The sequence below is a fragment of the Triturus cristatus genome, chromosome 7 (genome assembly GCF_964204655.1).
Source record: "Triturus cristatus chromosome 7, aTriCri1.1, whole genome shotgun sequence".
Classification (NCBI taxonomy): domain Eukaryota; kingdom Metazoa; phylum Chordata; class Amphibia; order Caudata; family Salamandridae; genus Triturus; species Triturus cristatus.
Genome location: NC_140590.1, coordinates 1,581,360,538 through 1,581,384,138, shown reverse-complemented (window position 1 = coordinate 1,581,384,138; position 23,601 = coordinate 1,581,360,538). Strand labels below are relative to the sequence as shown.

Below are 23,601 nucleotides of genomic sequence, written 5' to 3'. Positions count from 1 at the left end.
TTATAGCCAAATTCTTAAAGCTTTTTCTAGGGGTTTGTGGGCACCAACACATCAACATTCTGATTCACATAATCTGGATTGGCAGATGGTTTCCTTGGAAAATGGGATTAGTGAATACAGAAATTTCTCCAGGTGGAATTTCAGTAGCTATAAACCTAAGTTGACGGGTGGGTATGTGGGCATTCCTCAGTAAGCCCTGCTTGCTAAATTAGAAGTGTACCCATAAATAAGTAGGTTGGTGGACAGTCTAATATAACTTGTCTCTACTTTCCCTACTCTTACAATGGTTGTACATTTCCTCCTGCCACAGAAAGTAGCATGCTTTTTTAGGTTTGGAATGGTCAGTCAACAACCGATTGCTTTGGGTAAGTAAAAAGGATTCCTCCATGAGGAAAACATTTTCCCTGTGGGAAAAACTTTGAAAAAGATTAACAGTGTGTACGCACACTTATGCCACATTTCCATATGCAGATTATTTCACTTGGTAGAAAATCAATATTAGTACATCTTGCACACACACATTATTCCTTGAAGACTTCGACTGTTGTAGTATTTCAAGAGGGATTCGGGGATTCTTCGTGAGTCCCATAAAAAATGGAAATTTGCTCCTAAAGTATTACTCTTATAGGAGCAAAATATCCCATTATTTTCCCAGAACTTGTGAGAATCAGACCAAGCTCATTTACCTTTTAATAATTTCAGCCCATAGATGTCATTCAGAACTGCTTATTTTTCACTTTTTTGTATAATATTAAATGTAAAAACAAATGTGTAATTAAACTCTGCACTTTTTGCATCTGGGGAAATGCTTACTATACCAAGGCGTATGTTGTTTAGTGTAAGTGTTCTGTCATTGAGAAAAGGAGAGAATAATACAACTTATTTTTACATTTTTTACAAACTTATGGAATAGACCTCAAATTTTGGGGTAAACGGCTAAGGGGATGGTGTTTGTTCACCGTTTTACACCTATTGAGTAGCAACATGTGCAATAGTGGTTTACCTAGAATACTTTATGGTTGTCCTCTGACACTTTTGGGCGTTGGGGAAACAGTCTTCACCGACACGTCCAACCATTTAACTGTACTGTATAAATATCTTTCCCTATTTTCATCAAAATATCCCAAACTTTCACAAACATTACGACTTTCTTGACCTTGCTTGGACGCTTGCAGTCTTATTGTGAGATAATGCAATATATATCATTCTAATAATTTAAATTGGACATAAAATGTGTTGTGTGCTTAGGATTTTGGTGCATCTGCTCCTGCTGCTGGGCTTCTGGTACTTTGATGGAGCCCAGTTGTAATGGCAGCCTCCCTCTGCTTCTCCTCAAGGGCGGCCATTTGTATTTCAACTCATGAGCATCAAAATTCAACAAGTTTGGTGTTAAAGAAGCATGAAAATGCGCCTTTGAAGAGACATCAAGGCTTCTTATGGGGTATTTAAATTCTCTTGTAAGGGAAAACAGTGGCCGAAGATGCAAACTATGCATCCTTCACTGCTCAAGATGCTCTCATCTCCATAGGCGAGGCGGCTTCCTAATTAACGCCTCCCTTGACTTTGATTGAAAATGCGCTTCAGCGGTGAATGCGACTCCAGCCCTCTGGGTACCAGATCCTGCTATTATTAGAAATCTATCAGTCTTGAGTGCTGCTAAATGTGCCGTGGTTGTGAATTGTGTAATGCCTTCGAGGGGATGGAATGGTTATAGCACAAGGGAAACAATTCAGCTGTTGAAAACAACAATCTACTTAGCATTTTTAGACCCCATGAAAATAAATACCCACCTATGCTGTTCATTTGCTTTCATGCTCCCATCAGTTTGAAAACACAGGCTTTTGAGCCAGTCTTTAACCCTTAAAGCTCAGGTTTACAAGAGTCTTTGAGAGTGTTGTTTCTCTCTACAACCAGCACGTTTGGCGCGGTACAGTTTAGGCTTGCTTGAACACCAGGATTGGTAAAGTGAGATAGGGTGTTTTTGAACCAGATGTGAGCAAATGTATTGAGAAACGCTTACTCAGCAAAAATGATTTCTCCAAGGATAAGGTGACAGTGAGAGGTTGTGTTAAACAGAATCATCCCCTGTGGAGAGGTTAATGTAACATCATAGTTTGATGAACATTTCAGTGTCAACATAACGTTTTAAACTTTATAAAAACACTGAAATTCACCAGTTATAATTATGTCAAGTAACTATAACTCATGCCGTATCTATAATTCACGCCCCCGCCATGCACAGTCTTGTATCAGTTATGTCATTTCAGATGTTAGTGATGTCAGTGATGTCGTCAGTGATGTAATATGTTTGGTAATTAGCAGTGCATGGCAAGGGCACAAGACATACTTACTTTTGGGCACAAGTTATAGTTACTTAAAAAAACTATACCTGATGTGGACATGACCTGCGTCCTTCGGGGGCAGCCAGTCCACACCATGTGTCATGTGGGGTTGGCAACAGGGCGTGGTCTGTGTCCAGGGCATTGCCTGCGGCCAACCCCTCTCAGGCAAGCAAACCCACGTCACGCATGGCCTTTGGCAGTGCACAGTATGGAATTGGGCACAGGGCCTGGCCTGTGGCCAGGACCTCGCCCATCACTCTGCAAGCTCCCTACCGCCCTCACCCACATGCAGCTTTTGTCAAAGGGTCACTGCACCAAAATATAAAAAGCGGTCCTATTGGCCTTAAGAAGTGAGCATTTCAGTATATATAAAGCAGATCTATCATCTAGGTCTAAAAATCTTCAATATTTTTTAATGAAATGCATATTTCAGTAATCCAAACAATGCAATGTTTAATAACACTGACTATTACAAAAAAAAGAAAAACGTTTGAATTAATGAAAATAAAATCAATATCTGTAAAATTGGATTTTGTGAGCTGAAGAATATTAAAACAGACTCTGAGATATGTCATCCACCTCAACTTCTTCTGGGAAAGTTTTGGGGTGATCCTTCAAGCGGGGTCCAAGAAAAAGGGGGTGTCCCAAAACACGTTTTTCCCATGCAAATTTCCTTTGGAAAATTTGACACAGCTACAGCTGACCGGAATTACACCAATTGTTTCAGAAAAGCTAGATCTTTATCCAAAAAGCTTGTTTTTTGTTTTATTTTGTGTAAATCCGTTCAGTAGTTGTTGAGAAATTAAGGTATATTTCATGACGAGCAGGATCCGTAGAGGCAAAAGATCAAAAGATTAGATCTGATTGGTTGCCACAGCATCAACAAAGATGTTGCGTCAGCCATTTTAAGACTTGGGAACTTATTACCTGTGTCCTGAAAAAACATAAACACATAGAGGGCGGGATAAGGGGATACCCTGACCCTCTACCCCTGGTTGGGGGGGACAAGAACTAATATATTTCTTTAATGGTACAGCAGATCCGCAGGGGATCAACGGTACAATAAAAAAAAAAATCAAATAAAATCCACCCGGGGTTGGCCAGGGGCTGACGCACACATCCTTTTCGGGGTGACTGGCATGCAGCCCCCCTCCCTGAGCCATTTTAAGGCCTTGGGGAGCCCGTCCCACAGGGCTGATTTAGATTTTTATGGGGAGGGGGCATGCCCCCCGAACCAATAAATATTAGAAGTGTGTTTGTGTGTGTACAGAGATAGCTGTAAGTATAGAGACAGAAAGAAATAGATATTCACTCAAAAACCAAAGGTTTAAATGAAGGTTTGTTTAGCTTTGGGTATAATCCTCCAGCATAAGGAAACAGCAGCCAGGCCCTGCACCCAGCCTACGGTGAATGGCCAGGCCCTGCTTCAGAGCTGTATTGTACAGCTTTCCTTTATTTATGTAACTTTTTTGTTTTACATTTGTTTTTTGAATTTGCTCATCCTGTATCAGATTTGTGAATCCTGAAAACCTAGGAAGACCCGTAGGACCCTAGGAGGCATCTCTTTTGTGTTGACCTTTGGTTTGTTGGTAGGAAACTAAACTGGTAGATGGGGGACGGGTAAGTGGTCCGTCCAGTTCAAGGGTAATGGTGTTTTGCATTAGATTGCTGGTGATGTTGAGAAGACAAGTTCGAGGATGTGGGCTTCGTAGTGTGTTGCTTGTGTGACATGCTGTACCACGTTGAGTGTATCAATGAGGTTGAAGAGGGTGTCTCTTGCTTTTTTGAGATTGTGTTTGCGAGGTTTCAGTCACCTAAGAGGTTGGTGTGGGAATGTCAGATGGATACGGTGGTGAGGAAATCCGAGAATCCATCTGTGTCCGTCCCAGAAGGCCTATAAATGAGATGGAAGCTGAGGGTCTGAGTTGCAGAGAGAGTGTGAAATGGCATCTCAGCAGCTCTATTGAGTTCAAGGTTACTAGATTGCCGAGGGTGCAGGATCAGGAGGACCTATGGATGACAGCAAAGCTCCTCACCTTCTTATATGCGCGGTCCACATGATGGATGCTCTACCCTGTAGTAAGAAGAAAGTCTAGGCTGTCGGAAGATCTGGGTGAACCATGTTTCTGTGATGATTGTATCAAGCTTATGATATGTGATATGGTCTGTGATATCTGCTACATGGAGTACCGTAGAGCAAGCATTAATGATGGCAGTAGGATAGACGCCCTGTAGGTCCACCTAGAACCCACAGAGAAGCCCGCTGTAGGCGCAGGTTACAATGAGGACTATTGCAATTCAAGGTGCTCTTTTGAGTTTGGTGAGAGTTGGAAACCTATCAATATTAAAGATTAAGGTAATTTGATGTGGTAGCATACACTTTTACCAGGATTGTGCTGTGGTACTTGTTGCACATTTTTCTATTATTTTGGAGTAGGCAAGGGAGGGGTGAATACGGGAGGAGAGGACCACATCCTGGTAGCTCAGATGTTCCAGCCATGGTTAGTTCCCTGTCACATATTGATACTGTTATTGTAGAATTAACACCACAACATGATGTGCAGAACTGTCAATCCAGTAACCTAAAGAAAACGTTATTATTTCTCTTCCAGAGCACCTGAAACACCTAATGTATTGTTTTTCGACAATATTTAAGTAATCTGTTGCAGAAGTTAGGAGGAAGGTAAATCTTGCTGTGCCATCGATCGTTAACTGTTTCCAATTGTAACCTGATAAAAGGAGTTAATTAATTTGGTAGTTAGAAAAATATTCCTACATTTTACCTGGATTGGCTGATCAGCAAACAAAAAAGTATGTTTTGCAAGTTACTTTTACACGTATCTAAGGTACACCTGTTTACGAACAGTATGTGATACATATAAAGTATGTATGATTAAGTAAGGCTTTAGAAAATGGACAGAGGTAACTAAAATATTCAAACAATGCAATTGTAAACAATACTTTATGCACAGTTAGCAAAATGCAAATATTCAGTATTTATTTTTACTTATTATTTTTCTCCATAGTAATGATTTTTTTGTCCCAAATGCCCCTCTTTCCCACGCACATCATGTAAATATGCCTGGATTGGCCCACTTTGCCAGACTATATTGACAACATGCACCGTTGCAGTAGACTGTAATATACTTGCTCACATATGAAGCGGCTGAGAGCCCATACGTTTCTGGATACCAAAAGCAATACTTCGTTGTGTGCATACATCAAACTTGCATTTCATATCCCTTGTCCCATCACTCATTACCCCATCATGCAGTCACTTTGCACTACCACTTGTACGATTAGTGTGTGTGTAACCAGAAATTGTGAATCACTCCCATTTCCTGCAAACTCTGCCTGGAAAAAGATTACCGTGATTGAAAAGGCCAAGCAGGTCCTATGTTTCCAAGACCTCCTTCTTAGAAGAAATGGGAATAGATTCTTCTGATTTGTGTTCTAAACACGGTGCCCTCTTGGCTCATTAATAATTTCACGAAGGAAGATGTATGAAAGAGTAAACTCTACCAAATGGCATTTATAAGGTGAGCTTTTTATAATCCCACTGAGAGACATGGCGAGCATCTGTAAAAAATGGTAGGTCTGAACACTCCCTTCTTCTCCTTCATAAACAAGGCAGCTTACTTTGGAGATGTTCCCTTAAATCGGTAGAACCAATTAAAATGTGTCGTGCAGCTGTGTTTACACACCAGGTTTAACAAGTAACATACATTCATTTTTCGTTCAGTACGAACCCTGACTTAAACCTCTCTGTAAAGTTAACATTCGGGTACACTTTGGTAGCAAATGTCTCTGAGTAATGGGTATTTTATCTCATTAACCTGTGAAATTAATTAACTCGGTAATTCTATTACTTCTTACACAGCCAGTGTGGAAAGTTTGAGTCATAATGCTAGAGTAAATTTGTTGTTACACGTGTGTCAAGTGTGTGTTTTAGTGGCACAAAGCACAGCTGTTTTTTCCATCGCCTCTTGGTCATTAGTGGCTTAAAGCTTTATTATGTTTGCTGCCACCTTGTTAATGGCCATGTCTAGCGCTTTGATGAGAACCAGAGGACCTGTCTTTCGAAACCCTGTCTGAGATGCTGTTTGTTTCTGTGGGAAGGGGATGATTTGAATAGAGCAAACAAAAACCCCATCCACCACCCTCCACTGGTTCAGAAATGGGAATAGTATTTGGCAAAAAGTGAGGACATAGCCTGAAAATATGTGTGTAAGGCAGCCAGAAAAAAACACTTTAATAAGTGGAGCCTGCACTTGGTGGTGTAGAATTTTGCTTTGTTGTATTTTGAACATTGATTAGACCTTGCAGCGGCGATGTGGGTTGGCAGCACCCGGGGCAAGGGAAGTTTTGGTCCCCCTACCTAACCCGTGGACCGTTAACACTTCCTGGTGCAAATTTTTAAAGGAAAAAAAAAATGTGTAGTACAAATATTTATTTTCTTTTAAAATGTTGTACCCCTAAGAACTTTGTGCCTGGGGCAACCACCCCTGTGCCCCCCTCCCCACACGTTACGCCACTGAGACCTTGCAAATACCCATCATATATTTGTTTGACAGTGACGAAGTTAGTCCTAAGGTTAAGAGTGAGCGATTGCCTATATGTTTTTGGGGGCACAGCAGCATTTATAATGTTCTATGCACTTTGAATGACCTCCGATAATTAACAGAGAAGCAGCACTTTAAGATATACTGCTTTTTAGAAAAAGGTGCCTCATGGAGGCTGCAAAACGATAGCTGTTTTCTTAGATTGTTGGGCGGCCATTTTGTTTTTAGAGGAATCATGAAAGGCCCAGCTGTGGTCACCCACACCAATAATTGTTGGTCTGTCTCAGTTTTCAAATACTCCTCTCAGAAGCTTCATTTATGTCGAAAGTTTGGCTCTTACGGATCTTTAGGAACTGAAAAAGTCCCTTGTTTCGGGCACTCGTGTCGCGCAGTTCTGTACAAAAGATGACAGAACTGGATTGGCGTATTCACGTCACATGTTTATCACAGCGTAGACATTGAAGAAGTGGCGCATGACCCATCTGCCCTCTTTAATGTATTTAAAGGCCCTACACACCCTGAATGCGGATGATGGGGCGTGCTGCTTTTTGGTATATGCCCCACACCCACCAAACTCTAGAATAGGTCTCTAGTCTCCAACAGTCTGGTCCTGAGTGTGAGGACTGTTGTTAAAGGTCATTTCCACCGGAATTATCCAACTTGTTTGGACTACTTATGTGGCATTATGTGGCAAATTCAATGGTATTTAGTATTTCACTGTTTTTGACATTTTCCTTTAAAGTGTGCACTCTCAGAGCAGGACTGTTAAATGTTTTAATGCCTGGTTACAATAATCAACAGTTGAGAGGTGACATCTAACTTTTGCAAGTAATTGGCGAGGTAAAAACATGGTGTTGCACCGCATGTGCAGCATTATTGATAACTTTTGATCTGCTTTAACTAGACTGTTACATTTTGCGAGTTATTAATTGAATATTGGATTATGTGGCGTGTATGCGAATTCATAATCGTACGAGCAAATGCGGCGGGCGCACAATTGAGTTTTTCCAGGGGCTCTTGTAGTGGGGTGGATTGATTTTTTCGAGCTATGATCATTATTTGAACGAGCCCCTTGGCTTAATCTTTAAGGAAATAAGCTATTCGAAGAAGACTAAAATGTGGTTTCTTCTCCAGGCGTTCCTGCACCGAATTAGACAGAATGCAGTGGACAAAGCAGAAAAGTATATTACAGAAGAAAACGTTAAGGTATGTAGTCTACAGTTCCTGTAAACTCCGTGTAGGAATGTGCATTACTGTTTTTTCAGTCAGAATTATTGCTCTAGAAAACGTATCTGCAATGTTTAATGCCAGTTTGCTTTAAACAGTTAGCTGCTTACTTTTGATCGCAGTCACGTGCACTATTTGATCAGTTAAAATAATCTAGCCAATACAGCTTTGGGGGAGAGTCCCTAAAATGAAACCAGGACATAAATGTAATAAGTCAGCGCACCAGTGTTGCCGCCGGTTTAATAAAGGTGGGCGGGACCGCGCTAGGCAGCCCGCGCCCGAACTATAAAGCGAGTGTAGCGTGTAATTGCTTGCGGCGGCGCCAGTGCACAGCGCGTCCCCCTCCAGGTTCGTCCCACGCATCTTGGACATCACAATGGCGACGAGGAGTGGAGCGACACACGCTCCATGCTGCACATGCCCTCCAGGAGCAGCAGTCCTCCCTGCAGGGCACAGGCCCACAGATAGTCATCCAGGGCTCTGGGCCCACACCAACCTCATACAGTGAGGAGGCCCTGACGCAGGAACAGCACCAGGTCACGGTGCTGAGAGGCTGGACACGCCTGCATTGACACGGCAAGCCACGCACGACGAGCGCATAGAACGACGTTTGCTGGGAGCAGCTGGACCGCCACGTGCCAGACGGCTGCGCTTGGAGGCGCCAAGGCCACTATGTCCCACAAGCTCCAGGTCGACGGACTGGGGTGTTGGTGTTCTTCCCTGAGGCACTTCTGCCGCAGTGCAGCCCAATCACTCGCCTGAAGTATGGGGGACCAGGATGGGGCCGCCCAGCCGCCGGCAAGAGCCACGATCCAGCACCCCCCCCCCACAGGTGTCCTGCCACCGTTCAGTGAGTCGGCGGCCCCGCCACAGCATCGCCGAGGCGGCAAACATGGCTTGGCCGCCTAGAGAACTATTTCATTGCCACCAGAGAGACAGGCGGGGCCGTCAAGCGCTCCCTGCTTCCCCATTATGCATGGGAGGAAATATACCTGCTTTTCAAACATCTCCCCAACACGGGCCCACCTGATGATTTTATGCAGCAGCAGTGACAGCATTAAACACGCACTTTGACCCCCAAATGAACACCAACATTGAACACTTCAAGTTAAAGCAGGCGAAGCAAAGAGAGGGTGAGTCAGTAGATTCCTTCCATGCAAGACTGAGGGAACTTGCCGGCACTTATCTCGTGGGAGACAGAGCAGCAGAGGAGATCAGAGCACAACTGATCTTGGGGATCCGCAGCAAGGTCCTGCGAGGCCTCCTCCTGAAGCATCTGAACATTCCGATGAATGACATATTGGTGCTAGCATGATCCCATGATCTCTTGGCTGCACGTGCGGAAGAGATGGACCTAGCACTGATGCGCAACACAGAAAGGGCGCGACTGTCAAAGCTGAGCGGGCTGACGCAGTCAGAGGGCGTGAAACAGCTCCCAGACCGAGAAACGGCCTGCCGCCAACGCCCAGAGGCCCATGCGGGTACTGTGGGTATGAAGAACACCCCCCCCCCTCAACAGTGCCCAGCCCAGGGGATGACGTGCACCAACTGCGGTATCGCAGACCATTTTGCATCGGTTTGCAGAAGGAAGACGCAGCAGAAGGAAGGAAGACGGACCAAACAAATGCGAAAACTAGTCCGCCAGCTGTCGAGCGTATCGCTGTCATCCATGCCGGGACGGACGGAGATGGAACAAACCAGCTACCAGGCAAACGACACCTCGTCGGATGAAGAAGGTGAAACGTACCTGGTCTCATTCACCCAAGCACGAAAACGGAGCAGGCGGCCCCAGCCCTGAAGCACAATACGGATAGTCGGGTCTGACATCAATGTAGTGATCGACACAGGTGGGTCAGTCACCATCCTGAGGATCCAACAATACAACAAGCTCAAGCCCCGACCAGAACTCCGACCAACCAAGACAAAAATCTTTGCGTATGGAAGTGACTCACCGCTGCCCCTCAAAGGAAAAATTACCGTACCAGTGCGGTCAGAAGACAACGAAATTACAATTGACATCCACGTCGTAAACCAGGAGGCAGATACGCTGCTAAGCAGCCACGCAGCGGAGGATCTAGGACTCGTAAAGTTTGCCAGAAGCGTGCAAGCGGAGCAGACCAGAAAACTGATGGACCAGTTTGAAGACCTGTTCAAAGGCTAGGGCGAATCAAGAAAGCCCCAGTCAAGCTACCTATAGGCCAAACCATCAGGCCAACAGGGCTGAAACACAGGAGAATTTCCTTCCACCTCCGGCCGCTGGTGGAAGAAGAGCTACTGAAACTGAAAGACCAAGGGGTTATAGTAAAGGTCTCAGGGCCTACGCCCTGGATGTCACCCATGGTGATCGCCGAAAAGCCCCGCCAGCCGGGGAAGATAAGTAGGCCTGGGCGGCAAATTCCGTTCCGCTCGCGGAATTTGCGGAATTTGCGTAATTTCGCGTTCCGCGGAAAACGCGAAATTGCTCAAAAGTCTGCTTTCCGCGATTTCGCGAAATTTTTGCTTGTTCGCGTTCTCAAAATGCATGTTCGTGAGATATTTCTCCTCGAGCACGCAAACAGCAATTGCGAACAGGAAAAAAGCATCACGAACAAGCAATTTCGCGTGTTCGCGGAATTTCTGCATGTTCGCGGAGATTTTTTACCGTTTCGCGGAGATTTGTGTAATGCAATTACGCAAATTCCGCCCACCCCTAAAGATAAGACTCTGTATCGACATGCGCCTTCCCAATAAGGCCATTTGGCGCGAACGCCACATCACGCTGACCATGGACAATATTGTAGCTGACCTGAATGGGGCGAGGTGGTTTTCGTAACTAGACCTGAACGCCGGCCACCACCAGCTGGTGCTTGCCAAAGAAAGTCGCTACATCACTACATTCAGCACCCATCTCAGACTCAGGAGGTACAAACGCCTAAACTTCGGCATATCATCTGCAGCCAAAATTTTCCAAAACACCATAAAAGAGATCCTTTGGGCTGCCTGGCGTATTAAATGTGAGTGACGATATCCTCATCAATTCGCAAACAGCGGAAGAGCACTACAGACACCTGAGGGCTACCCTGTAGTGGCTCCAGGATCATGCAGTCACCCTCCATCGGGAAAAGTGCCTACTATTCCAGCAGCAGATAAGAGTTTTTTGGCTACACTTTCAAGCAAGAAGGGATCCAGGTTGACCCCCGGAAGTCCCAGGCCATCAAAGACGTGCCACTGACAGTGGCAGAAGTCCGCAGCTTCCTAGGGATGGCCACATGCTGTGGCTGCTTCATCCCAGATCTGGCCACCATTGCGGAGCCCCTCCGAAACCTCACACGAGCAGACACCTCATGGCAGTGGGGCCCAGCTGAAGAAGCAGCGTTCCACGCAGTTAAAAGGGCCCTTCTCAACCAGACCACGCTCATTTATTTCAACCCCACCAAGCGAACTGAAATATTGATGGACGCCAGTCCTGTAGGCCTTGGGGCTGGCCTCACGCAGGAGCAAGAACCCGGACGGTGGGCCTCCCTAGCATATGCCAGTTAAGCGCTCTCCCCAACTGAAAAACGATACGCCCAAATTGAGAGGGAGGCCCTCGCCATCCGATGAGCGTGTCAGCACTTCCTTCTGAACATATGCGGGCACCCGTTCAAAATCATCACGGACCACCAACCGTTGGCAGTTCGGGCTGGCCTGTTCCCATGAGGCACAGGGTAAAGACTGATTTGCATATGGCCATGTCTAAACTGGGGTGGCGTAGTGGGCAAAAGAACGATGGATTTAACCCAGATCTCTTGACTGGGGGAGAATGTCTGCATTGTCAGCATTCCGTCCATCATTTGTTTGTTGTAACGCTTTTCGCCCTAAGTGGGATGGGTATTCCCAGACGTGGGACCCGTGCTCACTACGCCACTGGAGTCAAGCTATCCTGGCTGATGACGGCTGATAGCCAGAAACCGGTCCTAGGATGCTTGATTCCGGTCCAGGGAAGACATGGCTTGGCAGTTCGGGCTGGCCTGTTCCCATGAGGCACAGGGTAAAGACTGATTTGCATATGGCCATGTCTAAACTGGGGTGGCGTAGTGGGCAAAAGAACGATGGATTTAACCCAGATCTCTTGACTGGGGGAGAATGTCTGCATTGTCAGCATTCCGTCCATCATTTGTTTGTTGTAACGCTTTTCGCCCTAAGTGGGATGGGTATTCCCAGACGTGGGACCCGTGCTCACTACGCCACTGGAGTCAAGCTATCCTGGCTGATGACGGCTGATAGCCAGAAACCGGTCCTAGGATGCTTGATTCCGGTCCAGGGAAGACATGGCTTGGCAGTTCGGGCTGGCCTGTTCCCATGAGGCACAGGGTAAAGACTGATTTGCATATGGCCATGTCTAAACTGGGGTGGCGTAGTGGGCAAAAGAACGATGGATTTAACCCAGATCTCTTGACTGGGGGAGAATGTCTGCATTGTCAGCATTCCGTCCATCATTTGTTTGTTGTAACGCTTTTCGCCCTAAGTGGGATGGGCATTCCCAGACGTGGGACCCGTGCTCACTACGCCACTGGAGTCAAGCTATCCTGGCTGATGACGGCTGATAGCCAGAAACCGGTCCTAGGATGCTTGATTCCGGTCCAGGGAAGACATGGCTTGGCAGTTCGGGCTGGCCTGTTCCCATGAGGCACAGGGTAAAGACTGATTTGCATATGGCCATGTCTAAACTGGGGTGGCGTAGTGGGCAAAAGAACGATGGATTTAACCCAGATCTCTTGACTGGGGGAGAATGTCTGCATTGTCAGCATTCCGTCCATCATTTGTTTGTTGTAACGCTTTTCGCCCTAAGTGGGATGGGTATTCCCAGACGTGGGACCCGTGCTCACTACGCCACTGGAGTCAAGCTATCCTGGCTGATGACGGCTGATAGCCAGAAACCGGTCCTAGGATGCTTGATTCCGGTCCAGGGAAGACATGGCTTGGCAGTTCGGGCTGGCCTGTTCCCATGAGGCACAGGGTAAAGACTGATTTGCATATGGCCATGTCTAAACTGGGGTGGCGTAGTGGGCAAAAGAACGATGGATTTAACCCAGATCTCTTGACTGGGGGAGAATGTCTGCATTGTCAGCATTCCGTCCATCATTTGTTTGTTGTAACGCTTTTCGCCCTAAGTGGGATGGGTATTCCCAGACGTGGGACCCGTGCTCACTACGCCACTGGAGTCAAGCTATCCTGGCTGATGACGGCTGATAGCCAGAAACCGGTCCTAGGATGCTTGATTCCGGTCCAGGGAAGACATGGCTTGGCAGTTCGGGCTGGCCTGTTCCCATGAGGCACAGGGTAAAGACTGATTTGCATATGGCCATGTCTAAACTGGGGTGGCGTAGTGGGCAAAAGAACGATGGATTTAACCCAGATCTCTTGACTGGGGGAGAATGTCTGCATTGTCAGCATTCCGTCCATCATTTGTTTGTTGTAACGCTTTTCGCCCTAAGTGGGATGGGTATTCCCAGACGTGGGACCCGTGCTCACTACGCCACTGGAGTCAAGCTATCCTGGCTGATGACGGCTGATAGCCAGAAACCGGTCCTAGGATGCTTGATTCCGGTCCAGGGAAGACATGGCTTGGCAGTTCGGGCTGGCCTGTTCCCATGAGGCACAGGGTAAAGACTGATTTGCATATGGCCATGTCTAAACTGGGGTGGCGTAGTGGGCAAAAGAACGATGGATTTAACCCAGATCTCTTGACTGGGGGAGAATGTCTGCATTGTCAGCATTCCGTCCATCATTTGTTTGTTGTAACGCTTTTCGCCCTAAGTGGGATGGGTATTCCCAGACGTGGGACCCGTGCTCACTACGCCACTGGAGTCAAGCTATCCTGGCTGATGACGGCTGATAGCCAGAAACCGGTCCTAGGATGCTTGATTCCGGTCCAGGGAAGACATGGCTTGGCAGTTCGGGCTGGCCTGTTCCCATGAGGCACAGGGTAAAGACTGATTTGCATATGGCCATGTCTAAACTGGGGTGGCGTAGTGGGCAAAAGAACGATGGATTTAACCCAGATCTCTTGACTGGGGGAGAATGTCTGCATTGTCAGCATTCCGTCCATCATTTGTTTGTTGTAACGTTATTCAAGGGCTCGGCGCCCCACCCGCCACCACTGTGTGCTATCGGGCTCCAACAATATAAGATGGACGTTGCGTATCAGCTGGGCGCCGAGAACCATGCCGACTACCTCTCAAGATACCCTGCCTCAGAGGAAGCCACAGGAGAAGGCGCTGGAACTGACCCAGGGAAGGCCCACCTGAACATGATCTCGATGCTCACATGTCCCCAAGCACTGACACTCAAAGAAGTCACAGCAGTGGCGGATGCTGACCTAGTTATTGCCAAAGTACGAGCGACTGTCCAAGGAGGGCGGTGGCACCAATTTCTGCAATGAGCCAACGAATGGACGGACCCGGAGAAGGAAAGCCTGATACACATGTGGCGAGTCAGGAACGAACTGAGCGTCACCCAGGGAGGAACGCTGCTGAGAGGATTGAGGATCATCATCTCGGCATCCCTCCAAGCACGAGCGACGCAACTTGCCCATGGAGGGCATCAAGGAGTGGAAAAGATGAAAGCCTGCATGAGGGAGAGTCTGGTTCCCGGGAATGGATCCCCGAGTTGAAGAGACCGTCCGGAAATGCCTGTCATGTCAGCTAACGAGTGGCCCCGAAAGGCCTGCGCCCATTCGCACGGAGGAACATGGGAGGCATCCCTGGGAGAAGCTAAATGTGGACTTCGGGAGTTTCCCGGATGGCAGAGTTACACTTGCCCTGATTGACAGCTCCTCAAAGTACCCTGTCGTAGAGGTGGTCAACTCGACGGCCTTCTTCCATGTCGGCCCTGTGCTGGAGGAGAAATTTGCCATGTTTGGGTGCTCAGAAGTGACAATGGGCCCCCGTTCCAGGGTCACGAGTTCCAATAATTCCTCCAACGCCATTGCATCCGGCATATGGCATCACCCCGCAATGGCCCCAAGCAAACGGTGAAATCGAACGCTTTGAAAACAATGAACAAGGTCCTTCGTATTGCCGTCACAGAGCAAGCTGACCCCGAACAACACCTGCAGAGATTCATGCGGGAGTATTTTTAAAAAAAAATTTTTTTTTTTTTTGGTCCTCATTTTCCGCCCTTGGTTGCTAAGTAGGGGCGCTAGAAATTGCTCCTCCCAAGACAACCATTGGGGACAGAGAGAAGGAAGGTATAGCTGCAATAGAGTACCCATTGCACACAGTCTCGAGGGCGCCCTAATGGATACGCAGCGCATAAAATACCTCAAGCAGCTTAATCATTGGACCGAGGGGGGGGAAAAAAAAAAAACCATTGCCCAGAACAGCAGTTACACCCAATTCAACTGAAGCCAGAAACTTCTTTTGGTAGAATTACCAACTCTTGTTAGATCAGTTTTAGAAGTTTGCAAAACTGCGGTGCGCCAATCAAACTCAGTAGGTGGAGTCGGTTCCTTCCATTTCCTGCAAATTTCCCTACGAGCCAATAATATGCAATAAAAAAGAAGGTTCTTCGCAGGACCCCGAACTTCAGGAGAAACTCCAAAAATTACAAGAGATGAAGTTATCGGGACATCAAAGCCCAAAACCGATGAGTGATGTACTAATCGCCTTCCAATACGGGGTCAAGAGGGGGCACTCAAAAAACATGTGCATGTCTGGTGCAGCAATCAGACCACATTTAGGGCATGCCACTAGGGCACCATTAGAAAATTTAGAGAGTCTTTGTGGAGAGTGATAGGCCCTATGTAGGGTAAAAAGATGGGTCCTACGGAGCCAAGCAGGTTTCACAATGTCCCACATGGTCTTAAAAGATGTAAACCACAGATTCTCGATCTTCTGATCAGTAATGGTAGAAGCCCACAACAAATCTGGCAGTTTGAATTCGCCATCCAGCTCTTCTAATAATAGCGCATACCATATTGAGACCTCCTTTCGGGCTGGTGGTTTATCCAGTAGCTGTGTCACTAGGTTGCTAACTCCTCCTAGCAAACACCTGTTCCTAGCAGAGATCTGTGAGTGTGTCCAGCTTGCAATTTGAAGGAACTTGAACCTAGAGAGGCCCGGTCCTATTTTAGATACTAGAGCCTCCCATGGAAGCAAACCCCCTTCCACCAATAGATCCCCCCCCCCAAACCTCCAAACCCGCCTCCCTTAGAGGGAGTGCAAAACTGTCCATCAACCAATCTGGAGAGCCTGGTGATTCCCACAATGGTGCCCTACTTGTGAAGTAATCAATCTTTAACAAACACCTGAGTTTACTCCACGTTTTTGCCATGTCTCGCAGCACCTTCAATTTCACTTTTTTTAAAAATTTCGGGTCTCCAAATTTAAACAAGAAGCCCTGCTGGGTCGCCCCCTCCCCTCTAAGCAATGCTGCAAACATACATCCAATGACTGAGTTTGAGGGCAATTTTAGCAGCATCATGGCACGGGAAAGCTGAAATGCCCATGCATATAGTTGAAGATCAGGTGCCGCCAAACCCCCCTTCTCTCTATGCCGCCTAAGTTTTTTCCAGGCAATCCTGGGTGTGTGGTCATTCCAAATAAAAGAGCTAATATGACTTTGAAGTTTAATAATTAAAGAAGGTTCGAAAAAAAGAGGAATGGTGTTAAACAAAAATGATATTTTTGGTAATATGGACATTTTTATTAAATTTACTCTGCCCAAGATTGTCAAGGGGAGAGAAGACCAAGATCGCATGAGTCTTCTACATTCTTTAGCAACAGTAGTAAAGTTTAAAGATGCAATTTCATTTATATCTCTGACGATATTAATCCCTAAATACCGTAGACTAGAGCTCAATTGTACCCCCACCGTGGGTACGGGATCATTCCAAACCATGATGTCCGTTTTGGAAGCGTTAATCTCGTATCCAGATATTTTCCCAAAATCAAGTGCCAGTGCAGTCACATTGGGAAGCGCAGTGCTTAACTCCGAGGAGAAGACAAGGATATCATCCGCGTACAAGGCTACCCTCTTCTCCCAACCCCCAAACATGAAGGATTTGATATTGCGCTCATCCCTCAATCGTTGAGCGAAAGGTTCAATATATAGATCGAATCGGAGGGGGGAGAGAGGGCAGCCTTGGCGCGTACCACGCGATATATTAAACGGATTAGACAACTCTCCGTTTATCAACAAGGAGGCAGAAGGGTTTTGATATAGGAGTTTCACCGTTCGGTGGAATCTCTCTCCGATGTTAAACCTACTCAAGACCTTCGACAGATAAACCCAATTCACCCTATCGAAGGCCTTGGTTGCGTCCAATGTGAGAATAGCTAATGGGAGAGACTCTGTCATAGCCATATCAATGGCTGCAATGAGATCATATATCAGCTCGTATAGTTGACGGCCCCTCACAAAGCCCTTCTGGTCTGGATGCAGTACCCCAGTCACTACTGCTCCCAACCTGTCTGACAGAACTGACGTAAATATTTTATAATCGGAATTTAAAATGGAAATCGGTCTGTAAGAACCGCAACTAGAAGCTGGCTTTCCTGATTTCAATATTAAGGTTATAGAGGCACTGTTCCAAGAAGATGGAGGAGGTATACCTTCCCGAAGAATCTGATTAAACAGTACTGTAAAATATGGGAGGATTTTCGACTCCAAGGTCGTATAGATTTCAGATGGCAAGCCATCCGGACCCGATGCCTTACCCTTTTTGCATTTTAGGATAGCCCGCTTAACCTCTTCCTCTGTAATCTCACGATCGAGGGAAATACTCTGTTCAAGAGACAATTCTGGAAGGGATATATCCTTCAACCAGTCTTCCACTTGCGCTTCCTCGATATTCTTATCTTCATGATATATATTACAGAAGAGGTCCCGAAATATTCGTCTAATATCTTCGTCAGAAGAATATGTTTCCCTCCCAGAATTGACTGCATTGATATTGTTTCTAATCTGGTCAGTTTTTACTTTCCAAGCTAATAGCTTCCCTGCTCCCTCTCCATATTGAAAGTGGGCTAATTTACTCGCTTCCCACCTCTCAAGCATCCGTGAGTTCAAGACAGAATCCAATTCACCTCTCAAAACAACTATCTTATTCTGTCTTTCCTGTAAGATGTTAGCCGGGGCGTCCGGATATAGCCCTATTTCAGTCTGTATTTTGCCCATCGCATCTTCCAAAGAGGTTACTAACTCCCTATATCTCTTTTTCTTATATGTGGCCTTATTCCTTATCATGCCCCTTAAGAATGCTTTAAACTCATCCCAGACGCACTCAGGGGAGGCTGAGCCAATATTATTGTCCATAAAGTTCTGAACTTCAATTTGAAGAGAGTCAATAATTTCTGACGATAAAAGTAGAGAGCGATCAAAAGACCAGATTTTCATAGGGCTTTTGAGGAACCCACCTAGTTCTAAATAGACTGCCGCATGATCCGGAAGATGAAATGGGAGATATAGTATACTTTGTGTCGAGCTGACCAGTTTTTGACTGATCAGAATATAATCGATTCTCGACTGATGATGGTACTTATAGTTACGAAATGAGATTGCTCTTTGTTGCCCAAACTTTACTCTCCAAATGTCTATATATCCCAACTGCTTCATATTATCAAGCTGGAAGGACCTAGTTCTAGATAAAGCTACAGCTCTACTAGACAAAGATTTATCCTGTAGGGGGTCTAAAACTATATTAAAGTCTCCTGCAAAAATAGTTGGCTCTGGAAACAGAAGCAGGTGAGAGAAAATAGTTTTTAAAGCTGACAGGTCATCACAATTGGGGCCGTAGTATCCTACTATAGTAATAGGTGATCCGGCTATGATTACTGATGCGATAACCCACCTGCCACCTGGGTCCACCATCTTTAAGACTAATCTAGCCTTTATGGATTTCTTAAAAAAGATTGCTAAGCCCCTAATGTGTGATGTTTGTGAGGTCGATACCCAAAAGTCGATCCATCTATTCTTTTTAACTACTAAGAGTAACTCCCTTTCCGTCAAATGAGTCTCCTGGAGTATAATTACCTGCGCATCTGAGTCACGCAAATATTGCATTATCTTCTCCTTCCTTGGGCTAGTGCGCAGACTGTTTATATTCCAAGAGATGAACCTCAAGTTACTCATAATTGAAAAGACCTCTCCCCATCAACGTCACCATCCTCATGTTAAACAGAGTCCTATGGCTACTCTCACTCTTCATCCCTACAATTCTGCTACTGTATCCACTATTATAACTATTATCACTTTTACAATGACTATCCCCCAAAAAATAGGCAAAAATAAGAGCGAAAGTGAGGAGTTTTTTTTGTTTTTGCCCAATGCACACCCCCCATGCGCCCTCCCCAACCCCCCCCCCCTCCCATGGAAAACCCCAACCCTTAGCCTACCTATCCGGAAAATCCAGAAGGCAGTGCAGCCCCTCGCTTACTCCCGTCCATAATCGACTAAATCTAGTTGCCATCTGTCGGTTTCGTGCTAGAGAAGTATGTACCAACACATATATATACTACTGAGCATCTTCCCGCAGCATCAAAATTACTTCCCTTTACAACAGAATTTTTCCATATTTACACTACACCTGCCCCTGCCCTGATGTTCCCTCATCCTTCCCCATAATCATTAATAGCTCATCTGCAGCCGGGACCGATGTTATATTGTGCATTTTTTTTTTGTACATAATTTTTAATGCCGCAGGGAAAACTAGTTGGGCTACTGCTCCGAAGCTTCTAAAAGCTTCCAGTCTACTACCAAATTCCCATTGTTTATCCAAGGTGGCTCTGGAAAGGTCAGATCGAATCTGAAAGTTGTATCCCTTCCCACTCACAGATCTCTGCTTAAGGGCCAGATTAAGAATAGTCTCCTTAAGAGAATGTGTGAAAGTTCACTAAGATCTTTCTTGGCTTGGTTCTTTGGGGATTTTTCTTAAAAGGCTCTCTGTGAATGCGTTGAATGTCCGAAGTAAGCTCTTCCACTGATTGGTCAAGCCTTAAAGTCTCTTTCAATAGAAGAATACTGTATTTCTTTATATCTGAGCCTTCACTATCCTCCGGGACATTCAAAATGCGAAGATTGTTACGTCGCGCGTGATTTTCCAAAGTTTCCATCCTCCCGGCCAATATCAAGTCCTGATTTTTAAGCTTTACTATGTCTGCCTTAGCTTCCTCTAAAAGAGACAGCTCTGTTACAGTTCTTTCCAGTGTTTCTGTTCTTGTGGTCAAACCACCAATCTTATTATCTAAAGATTCACAGAAACTTCTTATTTCCATCTGGTTTGCTGTAGATATTTCGAATCCTTTTTTAATATCCGCAGACAGAGAAGCGAACATATCCTGAAGAGAATTAATTGATGGTAAAGCTACGCTGTCCTGACCCTCAGCTCGAGGATCTGAGAGAACAGATATACAATTTGAAGGCTTTTGAGAATCCCCGTGCTGTGGAGCGTCACTGCTCTGGCTGGCTGCTCCCTGTATATAATTAGGAGGGACAGCTGAAGAGGTAGATGAAGGACTCGAGGCAGAAGAGAGAGTAGGATACGGAAGCTTATTAGAGGGTTCGCTTATATTTGAGGGACAATTTGCAACTATATCCCCCTCCATCGTCCGACCGCAACATCAAAAAGCGCTCCTTCTGTGCAAGATCTACCACTTTCCAGGACCGCAGCCATGCCGCTAGGTGTGACAGCAGAATCCAGTGAAACCCTAGTAGCCAACTTGTTCCCTGAATGATCTTCCCCAGGACCTTGCTCTACAAGATGTAAGACCTGCGGAACGACTTTAAAGTAAGAGCGAAGGGACGGGGTTATTTTAGGACCAGTGTTGTTAGTAGATATGGTATTCTTAACAGCCCTGGTAGTTTTATTGGTATATACTCTTTTAGCTTTCACCTGACCCGTTAGAAAAGATGAGACTTTCTTCTTACTCCTGAAATTCTACTCGGGGTTAGGTTGCCCAGGCTGTGTGTTTAGAGCTGAATCAGGAGCAGTTTTCACTTTAACTGTTTCTAAATTAATTATTTTCTTTTTAGCCCCCTTACTCCCCTTGGCCCCTCTAACAGTTAAATTAACCTTCCCTTTTGCTTCCACCGAGCCACCAATGAAGCCCACAAGTTCAGAGCAATTCAAGGAAGCACCGACCCCCCCCCCACTGGAACCTCCTACCGGAGTTGTATCGTCGTAGCTGTCCTCTCTCTCTCCTCACGCTATTCTGGAACAAGCACCAACAGCGGCTCCGCGCGAGTCTCGAATGAGGCTGTGGATTTTTCTCCCTCGCCGCAGCTCCAGGGCAGCCAAACTCCAATGTCGCAAGCCTGCGACTGCCCGCTACAACCCGAGAGAAACGGTGCTAGTCTGTAGGGAGCGTTGCGGAGAGGCTCGAGCCGATGAATCTAGGAAGCCTCGTCCCGCCCCGTCCACACACACGGGTTCGGGCACGCTCAGGAGACGTTAATGAAAAAGCGCGGCGAGGGGAAGACAAAATTAAAAGGTAGCAGGCCCCCCCCAGATATCAAAATCACACAGGACCTCCAGAGAAAGCGCCCAAACATCAAAAGCGGGCACGGTGAGTATACATTTCAAATTTTTAGCACGAGCGAAAACCACTGAACGGGAGCTCACGAGCGGAGCACCGTGGCAGCTAGCTCACTGCCGCCATGTTTTCCCCCCGCAAAACACTTATTGGAGCAATGGGTCAAGGCACCTCAGCCATTTGCTGGAGTATCGAAGCACCCCACAGAGCTCCATGTGCCAGGCTCCATGGGCATTGATGTTTAACGGGGCTCGCAGAGATAGCCTCCCTACCGCACCTGGGTGGGCACCCCCTCCATTTGACGGAGAAGGCGCCTTTAGGAGGAGAGAAAAGCGCAACCTCACAGCCAGCCAGGCCCGGAGAGCAAAGTCTTGCCATCTGCGCCAAGGAGACGCCGTTATCATGAAATACCAGAGGCCCGGAAGAAAGTTCCGGACTCGGTAAGAACAGGGGTACTGGACAGTAACCGAGGTGAAAGGAACTATGGTGACAGTCAACAAAGGGGACGAGTCAGTCACCAGGAATGTCTCCTTGTTCAAGCAGGTAGACAACCCTGCTCCAGGTGCCGACACCGCCAGCGACTCTGGAGAACTGAGGGCCAGCCAAGCAGAGCCTGAAGAAGGGGAAGGCCACAACTTCAGGCCCCTATCCCCACCAGGAACCCCGGGAGCAACCCCAGAGGCCCCAGAGACACCACCCCCATGCCCAGAACTGGCAGCTGAGCCGAAGTCCACCCGAGGCCAGTCCAGGTATGCTCTGAGAGAGAACCCCCAAGCGAGGACCCGCCTGAAAGACTTTGCCTGCCAAGTAAGTGATTTGTGAGACACTGGGGAGCCAGTCAAGGACAGAGTTGGATTGGGATGTAATAAGTCAGCGCACCAGTGTTGCTGCCGGCCTGTGGGATGGAAGGGACTGACTCCCGCGCTCACACCGGAAGGCGGAGCGCATAGGTTTAATAAAGGTGGGTGGGACAGCGCTAGGTAGTCTACACCCGAACGATAGCATGTAATTGCCTGCGGCGGCCCAGTGCACAGCGGCCCCCCCCAGGTTCGTCCCACGCATCTGGGACATCACAATAAGCATTCAAAGTCTTGTCACTAAAGATCTGTTTCACTGTACGCATTGCGAGTAAATGCAATTAAATATCGTTGCAAGGGAAACTATTTGCAGAAATGCACGTCTCCTCCAATGATTCTCATACCTGTAGCATGTCAGTGATGTACGATATAATTTGAAGAGATGACATCCGTGCACCTGCATCCAGTTAATATTATTTACAGATTCCTCCTATGTCGAGAGACAGATATTGGATGTCTCCTTTCACATGTTAAAAATATTTCACAGTGTTACAAATTGTATTGTGGTTTGTCAACAGCAGAGCAGAAACCACTAACGTAAATTGTTTTAGCCAATCCCTCCTAGTTTTATGTTTTTTATTTGTGTTTAATCCATGCCGTTTACAATAAATAAATGTATCCAATGTTATTTGAAACAAGTGTACTGCTAAGCATAGATTCACACATTTATTACCACAGTTCAACTAACTGGCTTCAGAAAACACTGGTTAACATCCCACACAGTACAATGCAGAATCACGTTACAAAAAAAAAAACAACTGTGGCCATAGTCACTAGTTACTGTCTGTTGAATTTACCCTTTCTCCAGAGTCATCCCCAAAATCTGTGCCTTCACCCTCCTGTTTTATGAACCCGTTTTTGTTGGCCTTTATGACTCTGTGCACTTTATCACTGCTAAACAGTGCTAAAGTGCTTGTGCTCTCTCCTTAAACCATGGTGAAATTGTCTTACACCCAAATGGCACATTTAATTTACTTGCAGGTTCCACGTAAAGTTGTTCTACATGTACCCAGGGTCTTCAAATTAAATGCTGCTAGTGGGCCTGCAGTACTTTTTAAAGTAGCCCTTTAACCCTGTGACAGACATGCCATTATAGACTCTGTGTGCAGTTTTAAAATGC

The 23,601-nt window shown here is 46.3% G+C and overlaps 1 protein-coding gene across 1 annotated transcript in view; it reads left to right on the top strand.

The window, feature by feature from the left end:
* The window catches only part of PREX1 (phosphatidylinositol-3,4,5-trisphosphate dependent Rac exchange factor 1), an 824,667-nt gene that overhangs the window by 238,151 nt on the left and 562,915 nt on the right, over positions 1 to 23,601 (top strand). The window contains exon 3 of the mRNA XM_085619426.1: positions 8,039 to 8,110. Within this exon, the coding sequence (XP_085475552.1) occupies positions 8,039 to 8,110 (72 nt within the window). The remainder of the gene's footprint in view (positions 1 to 8,038; positions 8,111 to 23,601) is intronic.